Genomic DNA, 27,870 nt, shown 5'->3' with positions numbered 1-27,870 from the left:
ACAAAATTACAAAGCAGCACTGGCAGTAGAAACAATGAGACCCAGCCTTAAAAGCATGGTGTAAGGAGAAGTGACTCTGAACAGTTGTCCTCTGATCTTCACACACAGCAAATATCTTCCTTGACCCCTCTCTCATCTTATTTTTTTAGAATGGTTCTCTCTCTGAACATGCAGCGCACCATTTTGGCTAGATTGGATGGCTAGTAAGCCTCTAGGATCTGTCTATAACTACTCTTGAATCAGCCAAGGGCTTAGGGTACAGACTTCCACCGTTCGGCCTGGCTTTTGTGTGGGTAGTAAGAGACCCAAACTTGGGCCCTTCAGCTTGCAAACAAGCATTTTAAACACTAAACTATTTTTATATCACCAAAGTAAACTCATTCAAAACTATTATTAGAGATGGAAATGTGATATTAATAAAATAAAAACAATAAATTACACCAGTATTTTTTAATTTGTTTGTGTATATGTATATGTATATATGTACATGTACTAGTACAACACAAGAAGAGAATACAGGTACCTGCTGAGACCAGGGGCATAGAATCCCCCATGGAGCTAGATGCTGTAAGCTATCTAATGTGGATGCTAGGAATTGAACATGGGTCTCCCACAGGAGCAGTAAATGCTCTCTAGTAAGCCATCTCTCCAACACCAATACACCAGAATTTTTAATAGCTATAAATGTATATGTACCCAACAGAAAAGACTAAAATTATATAAAGCAACCATTGACAAAATTAAAGGGCCAAAACTATTTTAATACCTATCTATATACAAAATGTCCAAACAACTCTCCGCTCAGACTTAAATAATTGATTGTGATGATTAATGCTGATTTTCAACTTGATTAGGTTGAAAGATGCACCTAAAAGATTAGAACACATCATCTCTGGGGTATATCTATAAGGGAATTTCTAGAGACAATTAAATCATCAGTGCTCTGGCCTAATTAATGGCATAAGCAAATGATAGATTCAAATCTTGAATAGATTATTACATAAAACAATGGACAGGATGGCCTTGGGAGGATATAACTGGGTTCTAAGTCCTTCCTCCTCCTCCTCTTTGCTTCCTGGTTGCTATGAGGGGAAGTTTCCTGTCATGCCCAGCTCTATGGTGTTTCTGCCTTGCCAAGGTGACTGAAACATCAAAAACTGTGCCAGAATAAATCTGTGTAATGTATCTGTCAAAGAAAAAAAAAATCCTACACAATATACTGACTCTTATAGAACATTTAAACCCAAATGGCATAATTATCAGATTGTAAGCAAAAGAAAAAATAACATTTTTCAACAAATGTTAATGTGGTTGAAAGAAATTGCACAAGGCCCCACCCACAGAGGTAGAATCAGTTTTCTCAAAGAACAAATTCCCTGATAGGTTACCCAATACCTGTGTGTGTGTGTGTGTGTGTGTGTGTGTGTGTGTGTGTGAGAGAGAGAGAGAGAGAGAGAGAGAGAGAGAGAGAGAGAGATGAATGTGAGAGTGAGGGAAGGGGAACAGTGGAAGTTCTAGTAGATGAAAGGGGAGAATGGAAAGGATGTAGTACAATCCTCATAAACTCATCCATGAAAGCGTCACATGAAGTCAATTTTAAAAATCAAAATTAGGCCGGGCAGTGGGGGCGCACGCCTTTAATCCCAGCACTTGGGAGGCAGAGGCAGGTGGAGCTCTGAGTTCGAGGCCAGCCTGATCTACAGAGTTCCAGGACAGCCAGGGCTACACAGAGAAATACTGTCTCAAAAGGAAAAAAAAAAAAAAAACAAAAACAAAAAAAACAAAAAAAACAAAAAAAAATTAAAATTATATTTACTGGCTTTTTGAATATGCTGCTTTACAAAAAATAAAATAAAACAGACAACCAAGAAAGTTTTTGTTGCTTCTTGGTAGAGTGGAAGAAACACAAGACCCTCATTCCCACTCCCATTTCCATTGTAGTAAAAGGTATTGACTTAGGTTTTCCCCTTGCTCCTTTCATCTCCCCTCCCTGTCTGAGCCCGTTCCTAAGTGGGACTGGCTCCGTCTGCCTGTCCATAGGCAGCATCTGACGTAGTTCTTTACAGGGTATCAGATATTGTGCCTTTTGGTGCCAGGTTCAGAGTCAAAGTGCCGATCTGACCTGTGAACCAGTGTACAAAAGAGTATTTGAAGGAGAGATGCTCCATCGAGCAGAGCATCACCAGGAGTCCAAGCCCGAGTGAGAGGAGGGGCCCAGGTTTCTGAATGCCTTGTTTTCATCTTAGCTGTTTTTTTCAGATTTACTGGCCATTCCTGATACTAGATAGGGTTGGAACAGGGCTTATGGAAGGGGGCAGAAATATTGGGGGAAAGGAAAAAACAATCTGATTATTCCTCAGAGCTACCCATTTCTGTCTTGTGTGGGCTGCTTAGCAAGACAACAGGGGAATAAAGTACGCCGAGAACCACGTTGAAAAAAAAAATCAAAATTATATAAAGTATGTATTAGAAGTATTGGCAATGGTATTTATATTACTAAATATCTGGAAGTTAAGTAAAATATCCTAGGTACTAGGCTAATCAAATAAAAAAGCCACAAATAAAAATTTTAAATATTTTAACTAAATGGGAAGTATACTAAAATGCTTGGAATGCACCTGAAGTAGCCAAAGCTTCAAATTTCACACTAGAAAATAAAAATCTACAGCGAATGACTTAAGATTCCAAAGCTGGGGATCAGGGGTGAAATGACCTCGAAGTAAGAAAAGTAAATGGCAGTGCTGAAGGGAAGCCAGGACAAAAGTAAACACCATGAGCAGCATGCACGCACAAAACTGTAGCATCGTGTGTGTGTGTGTGTGTGTGTGCCAACTGCTTTTCTATATACCAGAAACAAAGTAGAATATAAAAATGTTGTATCCTCAAGAAATAAATATAAAGATATAAATCTAATAAAACATTTATAAGAGCTAAATGAAAAAAACCTTCAAAATTTTAATAAAAAAAACTAAATAACAAATATCCCATAGATACAGACAGGAAAGTTCAATATTATTATCAAGATGTTCTCTTTCTAATCCATTGATCTAACAGAGTTTCAATAAATATCCTGGTAGGTTATTTCTGGGATTTTAACAAATGTTTAAGAGTTTATGAGAAAAGACAAATAGCCATCATAGTTAAGACAATGTGAAAAGAAGAAAGTAAATATCTCACTAAAGATTTCCTATAAAACTACAGTAACAAAGACCATGTAGTACTGAAGAAACAAGAGACAGCCCAACAGAACAGAGAGCAGGGAACTCAGAATAGACCCACATAAATACAGCCAAACAGCCTTAGTAGAGGAGCAAAGCAAAGCAGCAGATACCCTAGGCTTGCAGCTTGCACAAAAAATTAACTCAAAATGGAAAATAAACCTTGAATGCAAAACACAAAACAATACAGTGTTCAGAAGATGGAACAGGAGAAACTCTAGATGGCCCTGAGTATGGCAACAGGTTTTTAAATAAAATGGTAAAGCATGAACTAGGAAAAAATAGTTGAGAACTTCATTAAAATCAAAACTGCCTGCTTTCCAAAAAAAAAATAATAATAATAATAATTACCAATAGAATGAGAAAATAAGATACAGACTAGGAGAAAATATCTATCTATAAAAGACATAGCTAATAGAAGACTATTATCCAATCTAATCAAGAACACTCTAATCCAACACTACCAAAACAACAATGTTGGTGTTTAAAAATGAAAAAATATCCTTGACATGTCCCCAAAGTAGATACAGAAATAACAAATCAGCACCTGAAAAGGTGTTCTATAACAGGTGTTACCACACTAATACAGGTTAAAACAATGAGATCCATCAATCAGAATGCCTGAAATCCAGACTGACAACACTAAATGTCGCTGAGGACACAGAGCAAGGCAAACTCTCATACACTACTGATGGCTTTGTTTGGCTTTGTTTCTCATATATACATACACATGGAGAGAGAGAGACAGACAGACAGAGAGAGAGAGAGAGAGAGAGAGAGAGAGAGAGAGGGGGGAGAGTACATCCAATCCACTTAGGAAGAGAACTTGGCAGTTTCCTACAAAACTAAACATATCCTGACCATATGATCCAAAAACAATTAAAGATTCTGGAATGTATTTATCCAGAGAAGCTGAAAACTTATGTCCACACACACACACACACACCAAAAAAAAACCTGCACATGGATGTTTATAAGAATTTCATTCATAACTGTCAAAACAGGAGCAGCCAAGATTCCCTTCCAGAGAACTATGCCACCTTTAGGCAACAGATATTATCAAGTATTAAAAGAAACAAGCTATCAGGCCATTAAAGAAAAAGCACATACCACTAAGTGCCTTGGATGGAGTATATCAAATATTTATGAACACCAAGCCTATACAGTTTTTAATATAGAATAATTATTAAATTCATTTTATGAGGATGACTCTAATACTAACATCTGAGAGACACCCACTGGATCACTTATGTGACAAACATCTGTGCTCTGTTGTGTTGACAACCCTACTTTCCAGACAGGTCTATAAATAAGCCCTATCTAAAGAAAGGTTTCTTTGGACCACTGAGCCCTATCAACTGTAGCTTCAAGTATAACAGGATTCTTCTGTGTTTTCTTCTTAAATGTCTCTCATCTAAGAACCAGTGTCTTTTAACTCCTCCTTCTCAAGCTCTGACAACAGAAAACACAAAGTCCCAATTGTAGAACTGAGAATGATGTTGAGTAGAACCACTCCTACCTGTTCTTTTTCTGGGAATATCAAAGGATGGCTGCTTATCCTTGCAGAGCACCATGCTCAAGCCAGGTTATTGTCATCAGTATTGCCATCAAAAGACCTGATGCCCTATCAGATCAGCAGCTTCTGGCTCATGTGTTGTATAAGTCAAATGGATCTCACCAGTTCTTCTTTGATATAAAGTTGATTCTTAGTCTAAACAATCCCTGTGCTAAGGGCAACTACTGGACACTAACAATTCTCAAGCATGGAGTCAGACTGAAGAGGCCACCCTCCTGTGCAGTTCCATATTTCTGACAAGTAATGCTTGATTTGTATCACAAGCACCAAAAGCCTAACTGCAAAAATACATCAAAAGAAACGTAGTGGTAACTAAAGTCAAAACCATTAACTACTTCAAACTACTGGTGAGACAGAAATTGTAGTATTTCCTTTGAAAAGTTCAAATATCATATGGTATTTCTGTGTGTCTAATTGTGGTGCTTTAGAGTATCTCAGTTCAATTGAGGAACATACTGTGTGTAGGGGTGTGTGTGTGTGAGAGAGAGAGGGGGGGAGGGAGACAGAGACAGAGAGAGAAAAGAGAGACAGATACAGAGACAGACAGAGAAAGAGAGAGACAGACAGAGAAAGAGAGGGAGGGAGAGAGGGAGAAACAGACAGGCAGATCCAGTGCCTTCATGCCTTGACTCTATTTATTGGTTTGTTATAGCTAAGAGTGAGGTCAAAGTGTCCAGGAGAGTACAAACTTCTACACAGTCTTCAAGAAGGCATTTTCTACTCATAATTAAACAACTTCTGGAAGCCTAGATGACTTGGTACATCAATTCAGAGAGAGGTTCTATTCTAAAGGTCAAGGAATCCATTTCAACCCAATCAGAACACTGACAGTGGTTATAGCAAACGAGAATTCTATCCACTAGAACCTTCAACATTAAACCTTTGGTTGGCCTTAATAAATCTTTGCTGCTTATTGCAGGTATTCCTCTATATGTTACTAAAAAAGAAAAAGAAAATTCCTTTTACTTTTCATGCCCAATTACCTTTAGCCTTTCTTCATCATTCTCATCTATCAATGTCATTTATTAACAGTGGACTCATTATGCTACCCTTATAATGAATACTTCCCAAAGCCTCTCAAAAGCCCAAGATATAGAACCCACAAGGACATTTCCAATCATAGAAACCGCATTCCACATGGCAGTTTTAATAGTTACACAACTGTGCATGCTGAGTTGCAGCAGCAGCAGTGTTCAACTGACACTATTAGAATGTGCTTCATTCTAAACAGCACTAAGGTTCCTAAGATCATTCCTGATAGCGAGTGAAATGACTAAAAAAGAGATAATCACACCAGAACTTACTGAGGCATGCTCCAAGAATCAACAACTAAGGGGAAGGGAAAGGAGCAGTTCTGAACAGAGGTTGGACTGCAATTCAGCCATACAAAGGCCTCCCCACACTATAGTGGATGCCAACAAGTGCTAGCTGACAGGAGCCTGATATAGCTGTCTCCTGAGAGGCCCTGCCAGAACCTGACAAATACAGGGGTGGATGCTCACAGCCAGCCATTGGATGAACATGGGGTTCCCAATGGAGGAGCTAGAGAAAGGACCCAAGGATCTGAAGGGGTTTGCAGCCTGATAGGAGGAACAACAATATGAACCACCCAGGACCCTTAGAGCTCCCAGGGACTAAACCACCAACCAGAGTACACATGGAGAGACCCATGGCTCCAGCTTCATGGGTAGGAGAGGATGGCCTGGTCAGACATCAATGAGAGGAGAGGCCTTTGGACCTGTGAAGGCTCATTGCCCCAGTGTAGGGAAATGTCAGGACAGGGAGTGGGTGGGTTGGTGAGCAGGGGGAGAGGGATGAGATAGGGAGTTTTCAAAGGGGAAATGTGGAAAGGGATAACATTTGAAATGTAAATAAAGTAAATATCTAATTAAAAAAAAAAGGAAAAAAAGAAAAAGAAAGGCCTCAGCCAGTACCCTGGGGAAGCTCAGGTTGAGAAGATCCTTCAAAACTGCCTTGCCTTGGGGGGATAGGCGAAGGGGGTTCCGGAAGGAAGGGGAACTGGGAAAGGAGTAACATATGAAGTGTAAATACATAAACCATCCAACAAAAAATAAATAAATAAAGCCTGTCTTGCCTCTAGGCAACCGGGCCAGGCACTTCCACATCAGCGCAGAACCAACTGTGGACACAGTGGCTAGGAAGCATGCTGGGCTACCTTCCCTTTAGTTCTCAATAGTGCCTAAAGCTACAAAAAAAGCGTGCGACTCAATCCAGGAAGGAAGGTGGGTAATCTGGGAAACTAACTATAGCCCCCCACCATATCATCACTGGTCTAGTACATCAAAAAGCACTATCTAATAAATACAGAAAGATTAACAGAATTGTAAGAGGGGAAAAAATCTTTTAAACTTCTAATAACATTACTGAGTCAGTCAAAGACGATCAAAGGATATTAAAACCATTTGGTGAAAGATGCAGAGTGCTGGTCCTAACTCCCACAGTTCTGTGCTCATTATGAACAGAAGAGCATAAATTAAAAGGGATAAGTCTGATGCGTACTGGTGTTAGTGCCACTGCAAGTAAGGAAAGCCAATAAGTTGGGACTGGGGCAACATGCAGTGCTTAGTACTATACACAAAATATTCCTGCTAAGATGTCTACACAGAATCCAATGAGGTCTTAAGGCCTAATTTCCATTTATAAATAACACAGGATGGAACACAGAACATCAACAATATGTAGGCCCTGCCCTGAAAGGAACTAGATTTGCATACTATTGTAGAAAAGGTAAATTAGCTAGACAGAGTCATAAAGGCAGCCAGGAGAAGGAGTATGAAGCCCTAAAAAGGCTTTCTGAAGTGACGGAAATATTCTAAGATTCATTAAACAAATATTTAAAGAGGGTTAAATTTATTATATATAAATATAAATCCTAACTAACCTAAAACCACCCCCCAAAAAAGAATCAACACATTTAATCAATTGTTGGGAAAAACAAGAAATTGTTTTGCGAACTTCTAAACTGAATACCATAATATGAAAATACTATGATTAAATTAACATATTTATTAAATGAACATATATTTTATAAGATCCAATATTTTTTTACTTCTTTTGTGCTAGGAGACTAATTCATTTTACATTTTTACCAGTCAGTATACCAACAGAGTAGTACTTTCGTCTTAATGTGCTTATAGAACATACAGAATTTCACAGATTTAACACCTATGTGAAGAAAAGTATTAACTACCCCCCCAAGACAGATACGCATACACTAACTCACCCTCACATCATTCCCTAGCCCACTTCTATAATAATGTTTCTTCTTAGCTCAAAACTATCAAGATTTCCCAATAATTCTGCTCTGCTCAAAATTTAATTTTTCTTGTTCTTCCAAATAGTGCCCTTTGGCTAATCTCTCCACTCCTGCAATGAATTCTTACCCCTCTCCCTCCAGATACCTGCATCCTAACATTAATAAAAATATCAGCATTTCCTACACACAAGCTGAGCAGGCCCGTGCAGTTAAGCAGACCCAGAGTACCATCACCTAATAGTTGTTTTTATTAACATTTCCCTTAAGTATCTGCCTTTTATCTTTCATCCCCAGACAGACAATACACTCAAGACTGGGGACTTCAACATCTAATAACCCTCAACGTTCATAGAATTGACTTCTTAATCTCTTACAACCCACATTCCAAGCACAGATGGAATGGACTAAAATACCAATTCTTCTCTGTTCTGTTTTACTGTGAGACAGAGTACCAGGTCCAGAAGCTGGCCTTGAAGTTGTTATATACCAGAGGCTGGCCTTGATCGCCTGACCTTCCTACCTCCACCACCCACATGCAGGGATTATCAGAGTATACTAACAAGCCAGTCAAAAGGCATTTCTAACAAAAAGAAGTAGCAAAGAAACTAGTTTAACTGAAAAGAAGGACACGAATCCCCGTTTAGTCACAGTGTTCTCTGCTCTTTGGCTGCAATGAGCCCCAATGCACAGGCTTTTCTTTCTAGCTCAGTTTACCACTTCCCTCCTAGCACCACTTCCCTTTCCCCACAGTCAAGCAAATCTTTCAATTTCTACTTTTCTTTGACCTCCAGTCATACTTTAACTCTGAATCAGTCAACTAAAAATTTCCTCATTTATTTTCTAACTAGAAAGGTTTATGATAAGCAGATTGGAATCGTAAAGATGATTTTAATAATAACAGCGGCAGCCAACATTTAAAAGGCATTTAACATGTGTGGCCACACAGCCTTTAGAGTACTCTAAAAAAGTTACAAAAACCAGCTGTCCACTCTAGTGTACACACCTGTAATCCCAGACATCGGAATGCTGAACCAAGAGGATAACTTTTATTTCTGGGCTACATAGTAATCCTGTTAGAGTTACATGAGATTCCATCTCAAAAACATAAAACAAAACATTCAGGCTGGGCCTGGTGACACAAGAACTTTAACTCCAACCACCAGCAATATTATAAGTTCCAGGCCTGACAGCATCTACAAAGCAGAATATTTCTCAAACATGCACACACACACACACAGAGCAACCTAACACATAAGAAAGGTAAAATTGGATCTAAACTAAGGCAATCTACAAGCTGCAAGATCCTACCACAGAAGTGTGGCACTTCCCAAATGGAAACTTATCTAACCATTCAGAAAACTGAGGAAACTTTTCTTTCTGCCTTGCCTGGCTGGCCACTTTCTCCGAGAAAATGTATAATTTCATCCAGTCTTACCCATTCAAAAACATACATATTCGGTCACTGAATGCATATTCAGCAATTATTGGCCCCAAAACCAAGTTACAGGCAAGACTATTACTTCTCTCCATATCCTCAAACCCCTCACTTTCAGAAAAAACAAAACTCCTAATATTTAATAACATATAATGTGCCAAGGATTTGACAAATATTTGTTCATCTGATCTACAAAACAGTGCACGTTATTATTATCTCTGCTCTACCTATAAGAAAGGCAAGGCATGAAAGTTATGTAACATTCAAGGTTACACAACTCGAAAATGGCAGGACAGGCAGGACCTAAAGCCAGGGAGTGCAGTGTCAGGAGTCCAACTCATCCAAGGCGGTTCGTTAAAACACCTTCAAAGTCAAGCCTACCTTAGACTTGAGTCTTATCCTGAAAACAATCTATAATGCTGAATTTGTTCAACCTGGGCTGATAATTCACTTATATATTTGTTCCCTGAAGCACGTCTTCTCTTCTCTTAAGGCTTTTATTATTTCCTCATATGCACTTCTAGATCTCCTTCCTCCTTACCTGTCAACTTAAATGCCAACTCCCAGTGAGAACTCTGCTGACACTATCACTCAAGTAGCTCAATCCATGAAACTGCCTGTATTTCCTTCATCATTACTCATCAAAAAAAATTACCAGCTGTTACCAGCACCCCCAGTGTTCATTGCAAAAACAGAGAGATCCTGTCTGTTGTACTTAAGCAATGCCTTTAATGTCTACAATAGTGCACAACACAGACACTTACTGATACAATGCCAAAAAAAAAAAAAAAAAAAAAAAAAGATGCCACCCATTCAGATCACCAGAAAGAATAGCTATGGTACTCATCTTCAATAAAGTATCAGTCGGTATCTTAGAAATACTTCCTTTTCTACTAAAGGAAGATCAAGATCAATTCTTACCTTTTTCAATGGTTAACCTGTCATCATAAAACTGCCTCCACTGATTTCTATCCATTATTCCCTCTTTTGACTCTTTAATATCCTCCTCTCTACTTAAGTTCCCACACTTGAATATCCCACTGTCCTCTAGTACCCTCTTGCATATCCCCCCCAAGTTTCCCAATACTTTCCATCTCCCCTCCCCCTCTTTATGCTTATCCCAGTTATGACCACTTGGTTCAGAAGTTATCGGTGACTAGGAAACTGCTTTTCTTCAGTATCTAGCACTTGTGTAAATGTTTTCTTCCTTCCCTAGAACCTGAGGTGCGCCTGCCTGCTCCTCCTCTCAGTTTTCTAATGTCTTCTCTTAGGTTCTTTCACTGTCTCCCTTTTCTCTCATCTTTGAGCTTGATGCTCTCTAGAATTTCAGCCCTATTTCTACCTCATCTAACTCAATGCCCTATATAAATAAACTAAATCCCAATTCTTCCTCCCTGCCATCCTTAGTTTTTTAGTGAGCAAATTTAATTCAATTCACAATAAAGAACAGTTGTAGATAAAAATGGGGAGAGTGAACTATAGTAAACTATACTATGGACAAGCATTGGAAAGCATTATCAAAGTAAGGTTAGTTTCCATGAATATTTCTTGAGGTCAATGAACCAATTCCTCATATTTTATTGACAGTTTATAGAAATTGATCAAACTAAAATCACCAATTTTAAATATATGAACCTGTATTTAACTTTGTCTACTACTCCAAGTACATTTCTAGATACAAGAAAGTCATTATTTAAAAAACAGTAGAAAGTCAAAGCAAGAACATACACCATAGCTTATAGTTTAGAAATAATATAATTTTAAATCTGTAAGAGGAGTTTGTGCAGATATCCCAAAGTACAATAATTTAGAGATGCATCGCTCAAGCTTAAACCTCTCAAGGAAAATTCTATAATGTGACGTGTGCTGCTTTCCAAAACCATCAGCAAGAACCACACCTGTGACATTGTTACCTTCATCCCAAATAGCAAAGAGTAGTTATGATCATTTACATCCATTACTCAACTAGGGATGCACCCAATCCTGTCAACAAATAGATTAGGCTCTGCTTTATCTATAAAAAGTGTGCATAAAGCTCACCTTTACAACCATCTCCAGCAGATAAGCCGTAATACACACTGGTACGCTAGCTACGCTTATGGGCTAGAGACCTTCTACAATGGCAGGAAAGGGCATCTGGCATTCCCTAACAAGCCACACCGATTTAGTAAGGGGAGGGAAAAAAAAAACTTCAGTAAACTCACTTTTCAAAACCCTACTATGCTTTCTGAATGCCTTGTAAGAGGCTATAGGAAGAAGAAAAGAAGACTCCCAATTACCACTCTCAACACTGGCAAAAGGAGTCAGCAAGCAGGCTTCAAGGTATGCGACAAGTTAAGGCATGGAAAAGAAAAGAACTGGAGAGTCTTTAGCCAAAAAAGTGTACCCATATTTTAAGAAAAAGAAAATGAAAGTGATTTGCCAACTAAACGAAGGAACTTGAAGGTGAAGTCAGTCTAATTGAAAGAGACCTGAGAGCTACTCAGATTTTCTGGTAGCAGGTAAATCCTAGCCAGGTGACATATTTTCAAAGTTTTTCATTTAAGAAATGGAGCATTTTTTTTTCCATTTTCCCACAAAACTCCCTGTACTCTCAAATCTGTAAGTGACAGGAAATAGAACAGAAGATGAAGGGAAATGGCCAGACAGGACATCAGAACAAGACCTAGCAGCTGCAAACACATTTCAAGGCCAAAAGGCTCCGTAATCAAACTTCACTTCTACAAACCCCTATCAGACACTTCTGATGTCTGCACAAATCCCCATCTGTATCCTTTATTCATAAATTTCCTAAAACAAAGCCACTAGCTTTTTGTCTACAACATCCTACAAAGCATCAGTATCTTTAACCTACACCATTGCTCCCCTGTAGTGAAAGGCGGCTTTTATGGAGGGCAGCAGGAGGAAGGAATGTGATGGGGAGGGGTCGTGCAAATAACACTGCAGCTCAGACACTAGAAACGCGAACACGTCCCCTAAGGACTCTTGCAAATTCTCTCCATGCATTGTGGTCTTACCCCTCTCTACCCATGCCTCTTTTCTCGACAATACACACGTGTCGTGACGGACCAGCACCCTCTCTAGCGTTAACCGATACGTACCCATCTTCTGTACCTTCCCTCGTTCCCCTCTAAAGACAGATAGACACACACACACACACACACACACAGAAGCACACACGCACGCACGCACAGACACCGTGGCCACCACACCCTCTTATCACCAAAGTGCTTCTACCACCAGCATCCAGCCCTGACGGAAAGCCGGGTGCTAATTATGTGGACACACAAGCACCGGTGCGCGCGCACGCACGCACACACACACACACACACACACACGAGGGGGGGGGCACAGATGCACACGCGGCAAGGAAGGGCACCCGGGAGACTCACCTGCAGGCCGGGTGTCCAAGGCTGCTGCCGGCCTGGTCCCTGTCACTGAGCACAGTGGTGTAAATCCTCCGGTAGCGGTCCGCCAAGGCCCGGCCTGACAGCAGCAGCTGATAGTGACCCCGGTAGTCCGTGGTAGGCAGCCCCAACCCCAGCCCCAGCCCCAGCCCCGCGGCGGCCACCGAGCCGTCAGGAACCGGCATGAACAGCGCCCCCGGTGCCGGGGAGGAAGAGATGGTGGCGGCTGCAAAGAAGCCGTCCCCGCCGGGCCCGGAGGAGGCGGCGGCGGGGGAAGCAGTCGCCGCGCACATCATCATCCTCGCCGCTGCCGCCGCCGCCTCGTCCCCGCGGGCCGGGCGGGCAAGCACGCGCGCGCCCTCAGACTCCGCCAACGACGACGGCTGTAGCGGCGGCCTCGGGCGCCCGCAGCAGGGACACTACAAAGACAGCGACCTCCTCCTCCGCCGCCGCCTTCTCCTCCTCCTCCCCGCGCCTCCCTCGCCGCTGTTGGGGCCGCTCATCTAACCCCGCCACCCGCGGAGTGTGAGGAGGAGGCGGTGCCGCCGCCGCTGCCGCCGCCGCCGCTGCCACCGCCGGAGTTGCCCGCAATGGGAGGCGACCGGTCGCACTGAGCATGCGCGCCGCTCCGCACATGCTCAGTAATAGGACCCGGCTCTCCAGCCAGCCCCACCCCCTCCGCCGCGGCTCCCTCCGCCTCCCAGCTGTGGGTGTCCGGAGGCCGAGCGGTGCCAAAGCGACAAGAAATCCGCAGCTCCGGGTTTTACTAGCAGCACGAGGAAGAACGTGGACCACGCTGGGGAAGCTGTCAGTGGAGGCGTTCTTCAGGTAATGTGGTTCCCTCCAGGTGAGAGAACCCAGACCTGACAGAAGGAGATGCCTGTCAGTCACCGGACTGACAGCTCTGCAGAGGCCTGGACCCAGGTCTGCGCTGCCAAGGTGAAGATGAACTGGGCTGAGCGCTGGCCAGGGCACAGTAGCCTTTGGCAACTTTATTTGGAATGGCTGGGAGGACCATTATATTTTATTTTGAGTCTCTTAAAAATAACTTTGAGAACCAGGAGTCACCGTGGCTAGCTTCTGTAATCTCAGCAATTGGGGCTCTGAGGAGGAAGTTCGAGGCCACCCTGGGCTACATAGTGAGTTCCTGGCCTGGGTTGTGAAGTGGGAACCTATTTTTAAAAAGCAAACTTCAAATGAAAAAAAGCTCTGACTACTAAAGAGTTAATAATCAGGACACTCGTTTCCCCACGCCCTGTGAAGATGTAATTAGATGTATTCGTAAGCCAGCGGTCATTCCCAAATTCTTACAACTAATATTTCTATCAGATATAATTCTTCTTACAGTTATCAAATATGCTTTTAGTGGCTCCTTACTTAAAGCTGTATTTTTATATTAACAGTAGTCACATCGTCATATATTGACTTATCTTTCTCTGCTTAGAGTTAAATTACCGAAGATAATTCTTGAATATGATTTGAAACTACAGGAGTGATTAAGACAATCTTATCTGTACCAAGCCTAACACTGCCCTTACCCTTGTTTTCTACAGAAAGGTAACATCTCCTCACCGGTCTCTTACATCTGGGCCTCTTTAAATGGACTTATCGTGAAGAAAGTTCCACCTTAGTATTTGAAAATACAAACAAGAAATAGGGAAGTGTATTAGTTCTAACTGGATAGATAAGGATGCTGAAATATTTAATTTTTATTGGAGCTTTGAATGATAGGCTTATATAACTTAGATTAATATTTTAAAAGCTCTCTAGACATAATTTACTGGAAACACAGGCAAAAGCAGACATGAAGAGTCAATATTTTAATGCCTGTTAAGTATTTTTTTCACTTACCTTGTTTCTTTACCTATATTATGTGTGTCTTCCTCAGTTACTACTCTGGGACTTTGCTCATAGTAAGCATGTAGCCTGTGTTGTTAGATCTCTTTCCTGATGCTTCAGGGTAGGAAGTTGCAGACTACAGTGTTGAATGGGAGGCTTCCTATCCCACCATTGATCTGGGGTAAAAAGACAAGGCACTGAGGTCGAGGCACTGGGCCCCTAAAGGTGGCACAAGCGGGAAATGCAATGGCCGCTGCTGTTGCAGGAGCCAGAACAGGCTACCTAAAAGGATTTGAAGTCTAGCGACCTTGGACCCCGTCTTAGCTTCTTAATATTTGTTTGTCTCTGGGTAAGGTTCCTTCTTTAAACCATGTCCAAAACCCTGTCTAGAGTGCAAGCATGCAGGGGCTTCGGGGGAGGACACAGGGCTCAGAGCTCGGGGGAGGGCACAGTGTGTGACGGGAACATGGGATGATAAATGATGACACTAGACAGACTCTTGACGCATGGAAGGTGTCCATCTTGTCACGTGACAATCTATCCCTGGGATGGCAATACACATCGCACAAAGTCTACTAGACTTCTGCTCTGGGTGGGAATGGGGTTTTAGCCAACCCACTGATTGCATGTCAGGGGATAGATAATGGTTAAGTAAATGAATGCTGTCTGAGTGTAGGGTCTCAAACCCGGGACTAATAGCTATCTGAGGTGCGTATATAATGTATCAAAGTAGGCCTGGCCTCAAGGTTCTCCCAGAATCCCTCAGCCCTGTTACAGGGTATGGCTAGCATACCCCACCCCAAACCCTAAACTTTGCCAGCCCAGGAGCCGGGATGCTCTTCCTCTCCACGCCCCCCCTCCCCCAGCTGCCCTTCCCTATATAAATCCAGGCATGTTGTTACCCTCCTGGCTTCTTGGTTTCTCCTCTCCTCTCCCCTGCCTCCTCTCCTCACAGGGTCTACTTCAGGAAAATGTTCACTCTGGATTCCCCCAGATTTCCCTACCTCTGGCTATGCTCTCCTTCCTCTCTAGAATAAACTTTCTCCTCCACCATACTTAGGAACATGCCCTTCCTTTTCTTATTTTTTTTTTTTTCATTCACACCGGAGCTTTCTTAGCAACGGCTTAGGTGGTGGCACACCGTTTTCTCACCTAATTAGAGTTTCTAGTGGATACCCACTCCTGCTCTGGTCTCTGGGTCCCATCCACCTCTTCCTGAATTTCACTTTGGCCCTCAACAGTTCTTTAAAGTACCAGACTAGCCCCTTCCTGAGCTTTCTTGGTACTGACAAAACAGGGCAACTGGATTTTTTTTTTTCCCTCTGAAACTAGATGTCACTAGGTTGCACCACTGGGCGTGCGCAGAGCCCCACACATGCTCACTTAGGTATGGCGATCTGTTGCGGTTGGCAGCGTTTCCTTCCACAGCAGCGGCAGCAGCAGCGCTCGCCCTACTCTAGATTGATAGCAATGCAACGGGGTTTTTCCCTCCTCCTCTTCCTGCCTCTGCACTGCACTGTTTTTTCCCCAACTTGGTTCCTGCAATTGCCACAGCTACTGCCTTGGCAGCTGGGTCCCTTGGAAATCGTCCCTGGCGTGGCGGGGAACAGGACACACACCAGAAAGTAGAGGGGTTTTGGAATCACCATTCCACTGTCAAGGGGACAAAAAGGAGGGGTGGGGGGTCTCCAAGTCAAGTCGCGAAGACCGCGTTAGTCACCCCTTTAAACCCTTGATTGATTTGCTTCCACTACCCCTAAACGTCCGGTGCAGCCCGAGTGCTGGGGGGGAGGGGGTATTTCGCTCCTCTCAGCACTATGCAGAATGAAAGAGCGGAGAAGGTTTGGAGAATGTTTTCAGCCCTCTTGAGCAGCTCGTGTCCTTTGGGCGCTGCCATTTTAGCTTTAGCTGCAGCGGTGCCGTCGCCTGTACACTGCGTTCCCCAGGGTGCAGGAGAGGGGGGACCTCACCCCTGCATGGCTGCTTGTCAGGTAGGGCCGACCCCAGTGCATGACACATTTGCCTTCAAAGAATAGCGTACAACCAAGGCCGATCCTGCCTTTGCCCATTTTATTGTGGGCATATTTTTTCTGCCTTTGTGGTTGATAGGCTCATTTCTCAAAAGACTAGTCAGCTGTCGTCCTATAATGAGAACATGGCTTCATCTTTCACGTTTAGGATCACAGGTTTTCGCCATTCTGTTTCACTTGACATTGACTGGGCTTTTTAAACTTTGCCCCATTAACGCTTTTTTTTCTTTTCTGTATGTTAAAAAAATATTTTTTTTAAAGAAAGTTACCTTTGCTTGTAAATTATAAGACAGGAGCCATGATGTGCATGTAAAATAAGAAAACAAACTGAATTTCATTTAAATAATCAATATACTAGCTGTGCATAGCCATGCACACCTGTAGTCCCAGCACTGGGAGGCTAAGTTGAGGCAGGAGGATTGCCATAAGTCCAGCAAGACCCTATCTCTGAAATAACAAAAATATCTTTTTAACTAAATATCAGTGACAAGCTTCCAATACAGGAAGCGTGTATACTATCAAGCACAAAAGAGATTGAAAATGTGGAGTCAGAAGTCTGTGTTTTTTCCTGTATAATAACATACAAAGGCGTTTACAGACAAGACTAGCACCTAGAAGCACCTTAAAGGGAGCTTGATAGCCAAGAGCAATTTGGAGACAGAGTGAAGAAACATTTCCTTCTTCAGTGACCTCCACATTTTAAGGGTCATAGAATTCTGCTTTCTTAGCAACTGTGATGATATTTCAATTTAAAATATTTCAGATAACATTAACAGCACCAAACTGAATATACAAACTAACGAGATAACTGGGATTCTTCGCTGTTGGTTGACTTTTTAAGAGACAGTATCCGACTGTGTTACCCAAGCCAGCTTCAGACACCTGACCTCAGGTTATCCTCTAAGTGGCTAGAACCATCGGAGCAGCAGGCTTAACGTCCTTTTAAATATTTACCATATACAGCAACACTCCGGTGCTTTCATCTATAAGCATGAATATCTAGTGCTTTTTTTTATATATTAGTTTTTACATCTTCCAAATATTCCTACAGGTAACACACTTGGGTTCTAAGAGGACCGAGTCACCTTTGAACATTTCCATTCTTCAAAAATTGCTTGCAAATATTACTTCAGGTGTGTGAGTTCCTTAATATATGTGGGTGGAAATCACAGCCTTTTAGAAAATCGTGTTCATGGAATAATGGCAGTGTGCCTTCTTGATCAAGAGAAAAGGCTGTGTAAGATGGGACCCTGCTAAGAGGAAAGGTAAACCATACTTTTCAAGTGTGAACACTTCTCTATAAAGCCAAGTGTCATGGATAACCTTGTAGTTACATCACTTTGGAAGCTGAGGCAGGAGCATAGCTAATCGGTTGAGTACAGTTTGGATTACATGATGAATTGTAGGTCACCCTGGCCTATAAAATGAGGCTTTTTCTCAACAATACAAAAAGAAAAACTACAAAATCTCTACTATAATAGGTATCATTTAGGTTGATTTTTATTACTGAGGTTAAGTATATTCAAATTGTAAATATTTAAACACTAAAGGACCACTGGATTTCGTGTATAGCACAACAATGCTATTTCTCAAATAGAACAAGAGTTTAGAAATCCAGAAGAGAAAAAACGAGTGGCCCTGATCCCAACACCCCTTAGAGTATTTGGTTTTTACACCCTGTTCAGGGACCTGAGTCTGGCCAGTGCCGTGTTCCCACCAGATGACTCATAAGAGCTCCCACTGGAATATTAAATTATACTTAATGTAATTCATATCTTCGTTCAAGAAACTAGTGAAGTGGGGACCCTCTCTGTCCTAGCAAAAGTAACCAACCTACTTATTTCTTCAAAGATAAATGGGACTGTAGTTGCGTATAGGAAGGGAGAGTGTGTTTAACATACAGGTTGGTTTTCTTGGTGTTTGTGACTTGGTTTTAATGTTAAGTCAAGTACATTTCTACGGCTGAAGGAGATGACCAAAGGCTCAGATCTCTCAGGACCACAAGACTAGCTTGTCAGGTCCAAAAGTTCTAGCTTGTGGACCAGTTGGTAGGATGTTCTAGGGCAATTGTGGAGGAAGGGCCTTCTGAGTGCCCGCTGTACCAGCTCTCTACAGGGAAACAACACCCCCACAGACTCCTGGCTACAGAGGGCTTACTCTGCAGGAGAGCCTGGATCTGAGCAATGTCCGAATGGACTCCGTGGACTCAGTAGCACTGTGTATGTCACTTGACCCTCCCCCAGGATTGAGCCTCTAATCACACAGCTATCAGAGTATTGGCAGATGACAGTTCACAGCTGATGGTTGTTCACTGCCTGGTCAGTGGTGATAAGGAGGTGTAGTGTGCTCCAGGTTGTAGTTGTGAGGGTCTAGCTGTCTGTCATTAATGTGGGAGCCTATAAAGGCCCCAACCCACGCACAGAAGCTAATGCAGCTCTCTCTAACTGACCCTCAGTTCAATGCATATTCTGCTTCATCCTACTTCTTTACCAGTTGTGTTCCTAAACATATTCTCAAAGTAGATGTTCGTTTCACAGGTAGCTTCCTGGAGAACATAATCTATGAAGTTACTCTAATTAAAAGTATTTTTTAACATTTTTTTTTTATGAGAGAGGGTCTCACTATCATTGGCCAACCAGGCTGAGCTCAAACTCATAGACTTGTTTGCCTCTGCTTCCTGAATGCTAGAGTTAGAGACATTCACCGCCTCACCCAGCCTTCTTATATATTAATGACAGTGTTATGACATGCCGTGACCTTTTTTTACCATTAATTACCAAATTAATTTACCAAAAATTATTACCATTATTCCTTTTTTGTGTGCTGTGTTAAGGATTGAACTCAGCGTATCACTCATGCTAGGTAAGAATTCTACCCCTAAGATATACTCACATCCCTTGAAAGTTATGCTCTAAAATTACTCAGAAAATGTTTTTATCTGGCTGTTACCTAAACAAGGCTGGGTCAAGAGGGTCACAAGTATTCCTGGCCTGCCTGGGCTACAGTGAGTTCATAGACAATGTATTGACACCTTACCTCAACACCAGCAAGAAAGTAACTTACATATGATGCCTCATGGCTGTAATCCCACCACTTGGGAGGCTGTGGCAGGAGGATTGCTGTGAGTTCAAGGCCAGTCTGAACTACACATGTAAACAAAACAAACCCAACAGAAGTGGGAAAGAAACACAGTAAAAAAGAGGACTGGTACAGCACTGGCTCCAACACCCATGCTAAAAAACAAAGGAAAAAGAGAAAGAGAGAAAAGCTTTCTTCTCTAAACCCCTTCTTTATCTTTTAAATGACTTACTTTTTATTCATGAAATTTTTAGCACAACTTAAATGGATGTATATTTCACAATTAGTTCTGTGGTATAAAATGACAATTATTTTATACCATACCCCCTCCCACATCCCACCCCCCACCCCACCCCCAACTATTTTCATGGGGCTTAAATACTTATGATTTTAACTTTTTATGATTCTTTTCTACGAGAAATGGCATTTATATACCCTTAGGGGTACATTATGATAATTTAATACATGTATATAATATACATTAGTCAAATCCAGGTAGTAAACACTTCCATATATCTAAATATCAATCATTTTATGTGTTGGAAAGTTTTTACTCCTCTAGATATTTTGGAATAGATCATAAGTCGTTTTAACCAATGGTACTTCACCGTGGTCACAGGAAATCAGGGGTCTCCTGCCTGTTTGGGAGTGCCTTATTCCCTTTGCTCCCTTTACCTCTGTGCTGCCTAGCCCCTCGTATCCAGGGCCCCTGTATCCAGGTCTCCGCCCCATTGTGTTCCGAGAAACGCTTCGTGGTTCCCACAAATGAGTGAGAACACGTGGTGGCGTCCCGTTCCTGCCATACTTCAGGTCACTACCGATCTACGGATTGGCTTGTTCCTGTTGCTGTAAACAATGGGTCTTCAGGCTTCTTGTGGCTGAATAATCTTTTATGTGCCGCATTTTCTTTACTGTTTAATCCACAGGTATGACTCTAGGTTGACTCCACACCTTAGCTGCTGTGAATGGTGCTGTAATAAACAAGGAAATTTTTGGCATACTGCTTTTTTCCCCCACAGTTGGATATATATATACTTGGTAATGAGATTGCTGGCTCATATGGAAACTTTATTCGTAAAGAATCTTCATGCTGGCCATTGTTTACATTCCTTACCTGAGGGGGAAAACTATCCTCAGAGAATACAGTCATTCCGCCACATATGCACACACCACCTCTGCCTCTGACGCTGGCTTACTTCGCTTTGGCCTTTCCTGTCAACTCCTATGAAAGCAGACTCTGCAGTGAATGTTCCTTAGGTAACTGGAGGTATGACTGACTCAGAGACAGAACACTTCATAGCATGCATGAGATTCTGGGTTTAAAGTCCAGCACTGAAAAGCAGAAACCTGCTTTAAAAATGTACTTAAAATCCTGGTCAAGTGAATAAACCCAGTTGCCACAACAGATAAACCCAAGCAGTACCTCCTGGCCTTTGGATGAACTTCCTTGAGCCCCAGGAGGCTGGCTCCTGGGGATGCACTCCTCAGAGGCCCCTCGCTGGGTCCTGGGTCCAGCTAATGAGGGACCGTTCCCTAGAGACCAGAGACTGGAGAAGAGGCACCGCAAGGTGTTTTCTTTTCACATTCCCTGCTTTGTTAGCACCTCTGGCAATGGCTGAGTCAATTTATCCTTGGGGCTCCTGCCTGGCAGCTCCTTGTCTCCTTGTCTCCCATGTTCCTGCCCCTCCTCTGGACATTTCTGAGAGGCATTCTTTCATTGAAATCTATCGATTTGCACTTTGTGGAGCAGCTAGTCTTCTTAGAGAATGTGGCCACTACACCTCACCTACATTACTATCAGGCATGCCGTAGGCCCATGCGGGTTAGATAGCATCCTGTGTGCTTGCAATGATACCGTCTGGGTAAGGAGTCTCCAACAGGAAGGAGCAGAACACTGACTGGAAAGTTTGCCTTGGAATGCTGAGAGCCAGGTTTGTAAACGCCTTGCATCACTTCTACTTGTATCCCGAGGTAGAGCAAGTCACAAGGACCCCAGTAGCAAGCAGGCTGGAAAGTGACAACGAATACTCAGGCATCTCTGCTTGGTTTCTAATTTTATTGTCTTCTCTTTTATTTTAATTCTCTACCTTACATATATATGACTGACTAAAAACATGTTCTCTGAATGCAAATAAACTCATACCTCTGAGCAGCATCAGTGAAGAACAGAAATAAATGAATGAGCAAATGCTACATCAGGGCTTCTACAGTTATTATGATGTATAACCTTATGAGATACATAATATCTATCTTTTCTCCCACTGAAATACTTATTTTTAGTTTAAACAAATCACTAGGAAGATTTACATAGGTATTAAGACTTACATTTTGCTTGTATATCTTACTATGTGTAGGTTTGTTATATCTGCTATTTAATATTTAAATTAACCTAAAATTATTCCTGTTTTATTTTTATGTCTGTACTGGCTGGTTTTGTGTGTCAACTTGACACAGGCTGGAGTTATCACAGAGAAAGGAGCTTCAGTTGAGGAAGTGCCTCCATGAGATCCAGCTGTGGGACATTTTCTCAATTAGTGATCAAGGGGGAGAGCCCCTTGTGGGTGGTGCCATCTCTGGGCTGGTGGTTTTGGGTTCTATAAGAAAGCAGGATGAGCAAGCCAGGGGAAGCAAGCCAGGAAGAAACATCCCTCCACGGCTCCTGCATGAGCTCCGGCTTCCTGACCTGCTTGAGTTCCAGTCCTGACTTCCTTTGGTGATAAACAGCTCTGTGGAAGTGTAAGCTGAATAAACCCTTTTCTCCGCAACTTGCTTCTTGGTCATGATGTTTGTGCAGAAATAGAAATGTCATTCCAAAGTATTTCACCCCATGTTGTAATTCCTATGAAAAATAAAAACATAGCTATTAGGCATTAATCTCATCCTAGTATACACATATTTTTATCCTATAGCTTTCCTCAATGTTCTGTAGAACTATAACTATTCATGATCTGTTTCTGTGGTGATCTGTTCATGACTTTGTTTTATAAGGATTTATACTTTCATGGTATGTCTAAATGGATTTTTGATAATTAATTATTATCAATAAGCTAATATATAAATCCACAAACCAAATAAATTCACTTTATGTCTTTGGTTGTAGGCTTTGAAAAATGTTACCCTCCTGTTTCTACCTTCCAGTTGGTGACAGATGCTGACATCTGGTTCTTTTGAATGGGTGTACTCTCCTGGTCTGGATGGCAGGTGCTACCCACCTGCTTTGTTAGACACTACATTCCTTGCACACTAGATGGATCCTATCTTCCCCGTCTAATGAACAGATGCCGCCCTTCTGTTGAGGTTAGATAGCTGCGACTCTCCTAGTTTGCTAGGGCAGTGGTAAGGCCATGTCAATCTTCAGCATCAACTCAGGAGCCAGTAACCGAGAGTCTCTGCTAGCTAGCACTGGTGTAAGGTACAAAGTATGTTACAGACAGAATGCAAGCTGTGGTTACTTAGCTGCTGTTGCGTAGGCTCAGATAAATGCTAAAGATCTATTGTCTTTCTTAACTTACTTCAAGGAGGGCACACGGAGTCCATTTTTATATCAAGTTTATCCAAATGATTTATAAATCTGATCACTGCTGTGGGAACTCACAGAGAAAAATTTCCTGAATAAGCCAATAGTCATCTACCTTAGCTTTAATATAGTCAACTATGTCAGCCTCATTTCTAATAAGGCAAAAGAAAAGTTGGTTTTTAGTGGAAGTTAGGACTGAATTAATCATTAATATATAAAACAATGACAGCATGCAACACTGAAGACTATTATAGCTATTTTTTTTAACATGTCTCCTTGTCAATCCTTTTCTTCCCACAGAAATTGTAGTCTTTCCTCAATGGTGTAAAAAGTTTAATTTTGTATAAAGAAAGTATAACAAGAAAATGAGATAGTAAATTCTAGATGTCAGTTCATCAATATTATTTATGACATAGGAGCATAGTGAATTTGAGTTAATGTTGTGAGAAATTCTTTAAATCTTTAGATAATCAATGTAAGAATTCTAAAAAGTGAACTTGAAACTTTCTAAAGATATTTATAGAATTCGAGAGAGAAACCTATTTTGCAGTGCTGAAGCAATGTCTGAGTGGCTAAGAGCACTGGCTGCTCTTTCAGAAGGCTCTGGTTGGTGACCAGCCCCCTCACGGTGTCTCATAATCCCCTGCAACTCCAGCTCTGGGGGATCCTGTGCCTGATCTCAGCTCTCACCTAACACACCTGGTACACAAATATACATTCAGACAAAACGCCCATACACATAAACATACACACAACATAAATAAATTTTAAAAAAGATTTTGCAAAGAAAATTATTTTTGCAGTGGAAGTGTTGCTTCCAAGTATTTGCATGTTCTTTAGCATGCACTCTTTCCCTACCGATTCACATTGTAGGCAGTTATCACAAACTAAAGATCATCCTGAAAACAGATTCTCTTACTCAGACATGAAAGCAGCAGAAAAGGCTAGGTTTCTGGTCTCTAGGCAGGGGCACTAGATCCAAATCACCCCTCTACCCATCACCATGATTGGCCCGAGGGTCACGTGTCCCATGTTTGTATTCTAGCTACCTCCTGCCCTTCTTCAGGTAGGACCCATGTTGTCAGCTCTACTGGTTCTCTGCCCAAGCCCTAACCTCCCCTAGGAGGACCCTAGATTCACACTGCTGACTCCACCCTGTGATCTCCCTGAAGACCTACCAAGTGATTGGCTCCTGACTTCCTGGCCAACCTCCAACCCCTCCTCATTAGGTGTGGACCCCAGGCATTCTAACCACCCCACATGCTTCCTTTGGCCCTTTTGGGCCATCTCTATGCAGGGCCCCTATGCTAATACTACCAACTCTTCCCATGCCTGCTATTCAGACCACTCCTCCAGATATGGACCCTGTGCTCACACCAACAATTACACACACACACACATACACACACACACACACACACACACACACACACACGCACATGCACTCACATGCACACACACATTCTTACACACACACACACATGCACGCACACACATACATTCTCACACATGCATGTACATGTGCATGCACACACACGTGCACACACGCATGTGTGTACACACATGTGCATGCACACACATGCATACACCAGTGCTTGCATACAACCTGCCTGAGAGCCATGCATCCCTGTCTGCCTTGTGGATTCCCCTCTGGTCCTATCTCCTTGAGCATTATTTTTTATACCTAAATATCTCCTATGGATAATTTCTTAAGGACTTATTAGTTTTTAAATTGTATGTAGACATGGGGGAGTGATAGTGATATGTGCACATAAGTACATGCATACAGAGCCTAGAGAACGTTGGATCCCCTGGTATTAGAAGTGCAGATGTCTGTGAACTGCTGGATGTGGGTGCTGGGAACACAGGGGAGTTAGCATATAACATAATAAGTTTTATTCTGATATTCCAAATATATGTATGCATGTACACATGTGTGTGTATATATGCACGCATGTTTGTGTGTATGCATGTGTGTATAGCATGTGTGTGTTTATGTGTGTGATTTTGTGTATATGCATGTGCACATGTGTGTGTACATGTATGCATGTGTGTGCATATGTGTGTGTTTGTGTGTGCATGTGCATGTGTGTATGTATGTGTGTGTGTGTGTGTGTGCATGTCTAATGTAGTGGACACACACAGTTGTGCCTTTACTATCTTCACTTCTCTTCCCCTTTCTGATCCCACAAATAGCTCTTTTTTGTTTTCATGTAAACAATCTTACTTGCATGGACAACTTTACTGGCTCTCACAGCCTGAGAAGTCCTACACTCCTGAAAATTGACTGTGAACATCTAACCTATACGAGGTCTGCTTCTGAGCTTAGAAACTTCACTTAGCTTGAGTTGAACTGGGACTGCTTCTGTTGGAACATCAACGCTGAATTTCCACAAGACGGATCCTAAGCCCTATGAAACTCATCTATAACCTGACAAGAAGAGTAGCAGTAAATGAGCTTCGAACACCCACACAACAAAGGGGAGACAAGACTGCCCTTGGGAGAAACACTACCAATACCCAAACTCCAGACGCCTAGGCCCTATCAAAAATTAAATAGGTCAATAATCATGAATAACTGAGACAATAAATATCTGGCAAAAATTAGTACTCCAATGGTTAATGTCTCCAGAGAACGTGACTTAAATAGCATGTAAGATCATGCTTTCAAAAGAGAAAGGACTAGCCAAGCAGTGGGCACACGCCGTCAACCCCAGCAAGTGTGAAAAGACAGAGACAGGCAGATCTCTGAGTTTAAGGCAAATCTCGTCTGCAGAGTGAGTTTCAGGACAATCAAGGATACCCAGAGAAAGCCTTTCTCAAAACAACAACAAGGAAACAAAAGAGAGATAAATTTGATTAAGAAATCAATATATGGACAGCGAAGTCATAAAAAAACATGGTAGAATGAAATAAAACATTTTCTATTAGCAAAATGGAATCTTAAAAAGATAAAACTTCCAAAGACAAGCAAACATGAGATATAACATGAAAAGAAAAATCAGGAAAATAAATTTAAAAAAACAAAAAACAAACACAAACAACAACAAAAACCACTCAGAGGAAGGCCTACATGATGGATACAAGGTAGAGAAACTACAAAGAGAATGCCTGACCAAAGCCCGACAACAGAGCATGTAGGGGATCTTTTCCTGTTGCTTACATAAAACTCTCTGGCAAAGCAACTTACAGGCTTTCACTCACAGTTCAGAGTTCAATCATCATAACGGGTTACTCAGCAGCAGGCGCTTGAAGCAGCACCTTCCTCGGCGCCCACAGTCAGTAAGCAGAGAAGGAGGAGTGTGTGCAAGCTTGATGGAGCTCAGCTTGAGTTCGCCATTTTCCAAAGTCCAGGATCCCAGTTGTAGGGATAGGCCCTGCCCCCACTGGGTGGCTCTTCCCACTGTATTTAACAGAGTATACAATCTCCCAGAGGGATGCTCAGAGGCCCTTCTCCCAGACTATGCTAGCGCTTGCCAATGTGTCAATCAACACTAACCATTACAGAGCCAGTAACAAAAAGAGTGTCTGTCATTTTCTAAAGGCAGTTCTGAGTCATCTTTGACTGTTAGGCTTTATTTTATGTAGAATGTGCTCTTTGCAAAAATGAACTCTTTTTTTAAAAATTGTTTCAGTATTTGTTGATATGGCACCTAGCTGTCAATTTCTGGTAGTACATATCTATGCTACACATAGAAAATTTGCATGTCTCTTAGTTTTTACTAAATTTCAGCTCCCTTGTATCACTTCTTATTTTTTAAGGATTTATTAGTTTTTAAATTATATGCACACATGGGGGAGTGATATGTGCACATACAAACATACACAGCCTAGAGAACATTGGATCCCCTGGTATTAGAAGTGCAGATGTCTGTTAACTGCTGGATGGGGGTGCTGGGAACACAGGGGAATTAGCATATAACATAATAAGTTTTATTCTGATATTCCAAATATGCATATGCATGTACATGTGTGTGTATATATGCATACATGTGTGTTTGTATGTATATGCATGTGTGTATAGCATGTGTGTATATGTGTGTGATTGTGTATATATGTATGTGCACATGTGTGTATATGTATGCATGTGTGTGTGCTTGTGTGTGCATGTCTAATGTAGTGGACACATACAGTCATGCCTTTACTATCTTCCCTTCTCTTCCCTTTTCTGGTCCCACAAATAGCTCTTTTTTGTTTTCATGTAACATTTGTGTATAGACGTGTGTGTATAAATACAGATTCCACATATGAAACTATGTAAAAAAATTTTCTCTCCCTGCTATTACCCTCTCCTTGCTCCTGGCCCCCTAGAAGAACCTCTTCCTCTTCACTATCCCTTCTGTATTTATCTTTTGCAACTCTCTCTGCCCCATATATGTATATGTGTATATATACAGTTATGTTTATTCTCCATATCAGAGAAACATGAAGTATTTGCCTTTACAAGTCTGGCTTATCTCACTTAGCATGATAACCTCTAGTATCATCCATTT

The 27,870-nt window shown here is 41.8% G+C and overlaps 1 protein-coding gene across 13 annotated transcripts in view; it reads right to left on the bottom strand.

Moving 5' to 3' along the window:
* The window catches only part of Mycbp2 (MYC binding protein 2), a 228,396-nt gene extending 214,883 nt beyond the window's left edge, over positions 1-13,513 (bottom strand). For all 13 annotated transcript variants that reach the window (XM_052190750.1, XM_052190753.1, XM_052190751.1 and 10 more), the window contains exon 1: positions 12,899-13,513. In XM_052190750.1, coding sequence (XP_052046710.1) covers positions 12,899-13,212 — 314 coding nt within the window. In that variant the 5' untranslated portion in view covers positions 13,213-13,513. The remainder of the gene's footprint in view (positions 1-12,898) is intronic.
* Between the last annotated feature and the right edge of the window lie 14,357 nt (positions 13,514-27,870).

This window comes from Apodemus sylvaticus, chromosome 8 (genome assembly GCF_947179515.1).
Source record: "Apodemus sylvaticus chromosome 8, mApoSyl1.1, whole genome shotgun sequence".
NCBI classification, from domain to species: Eukaryota; Metazoa; Chordata; class Mammalia; order Rodentia; family Muridae; genus Apodemus; species Apodemus sylvaticus.
The sequence above is the reverse complement of the archived record's forward strand: the minus strand, read 5'-3'. Positions and strand labels throughout refer to the sequence as shown.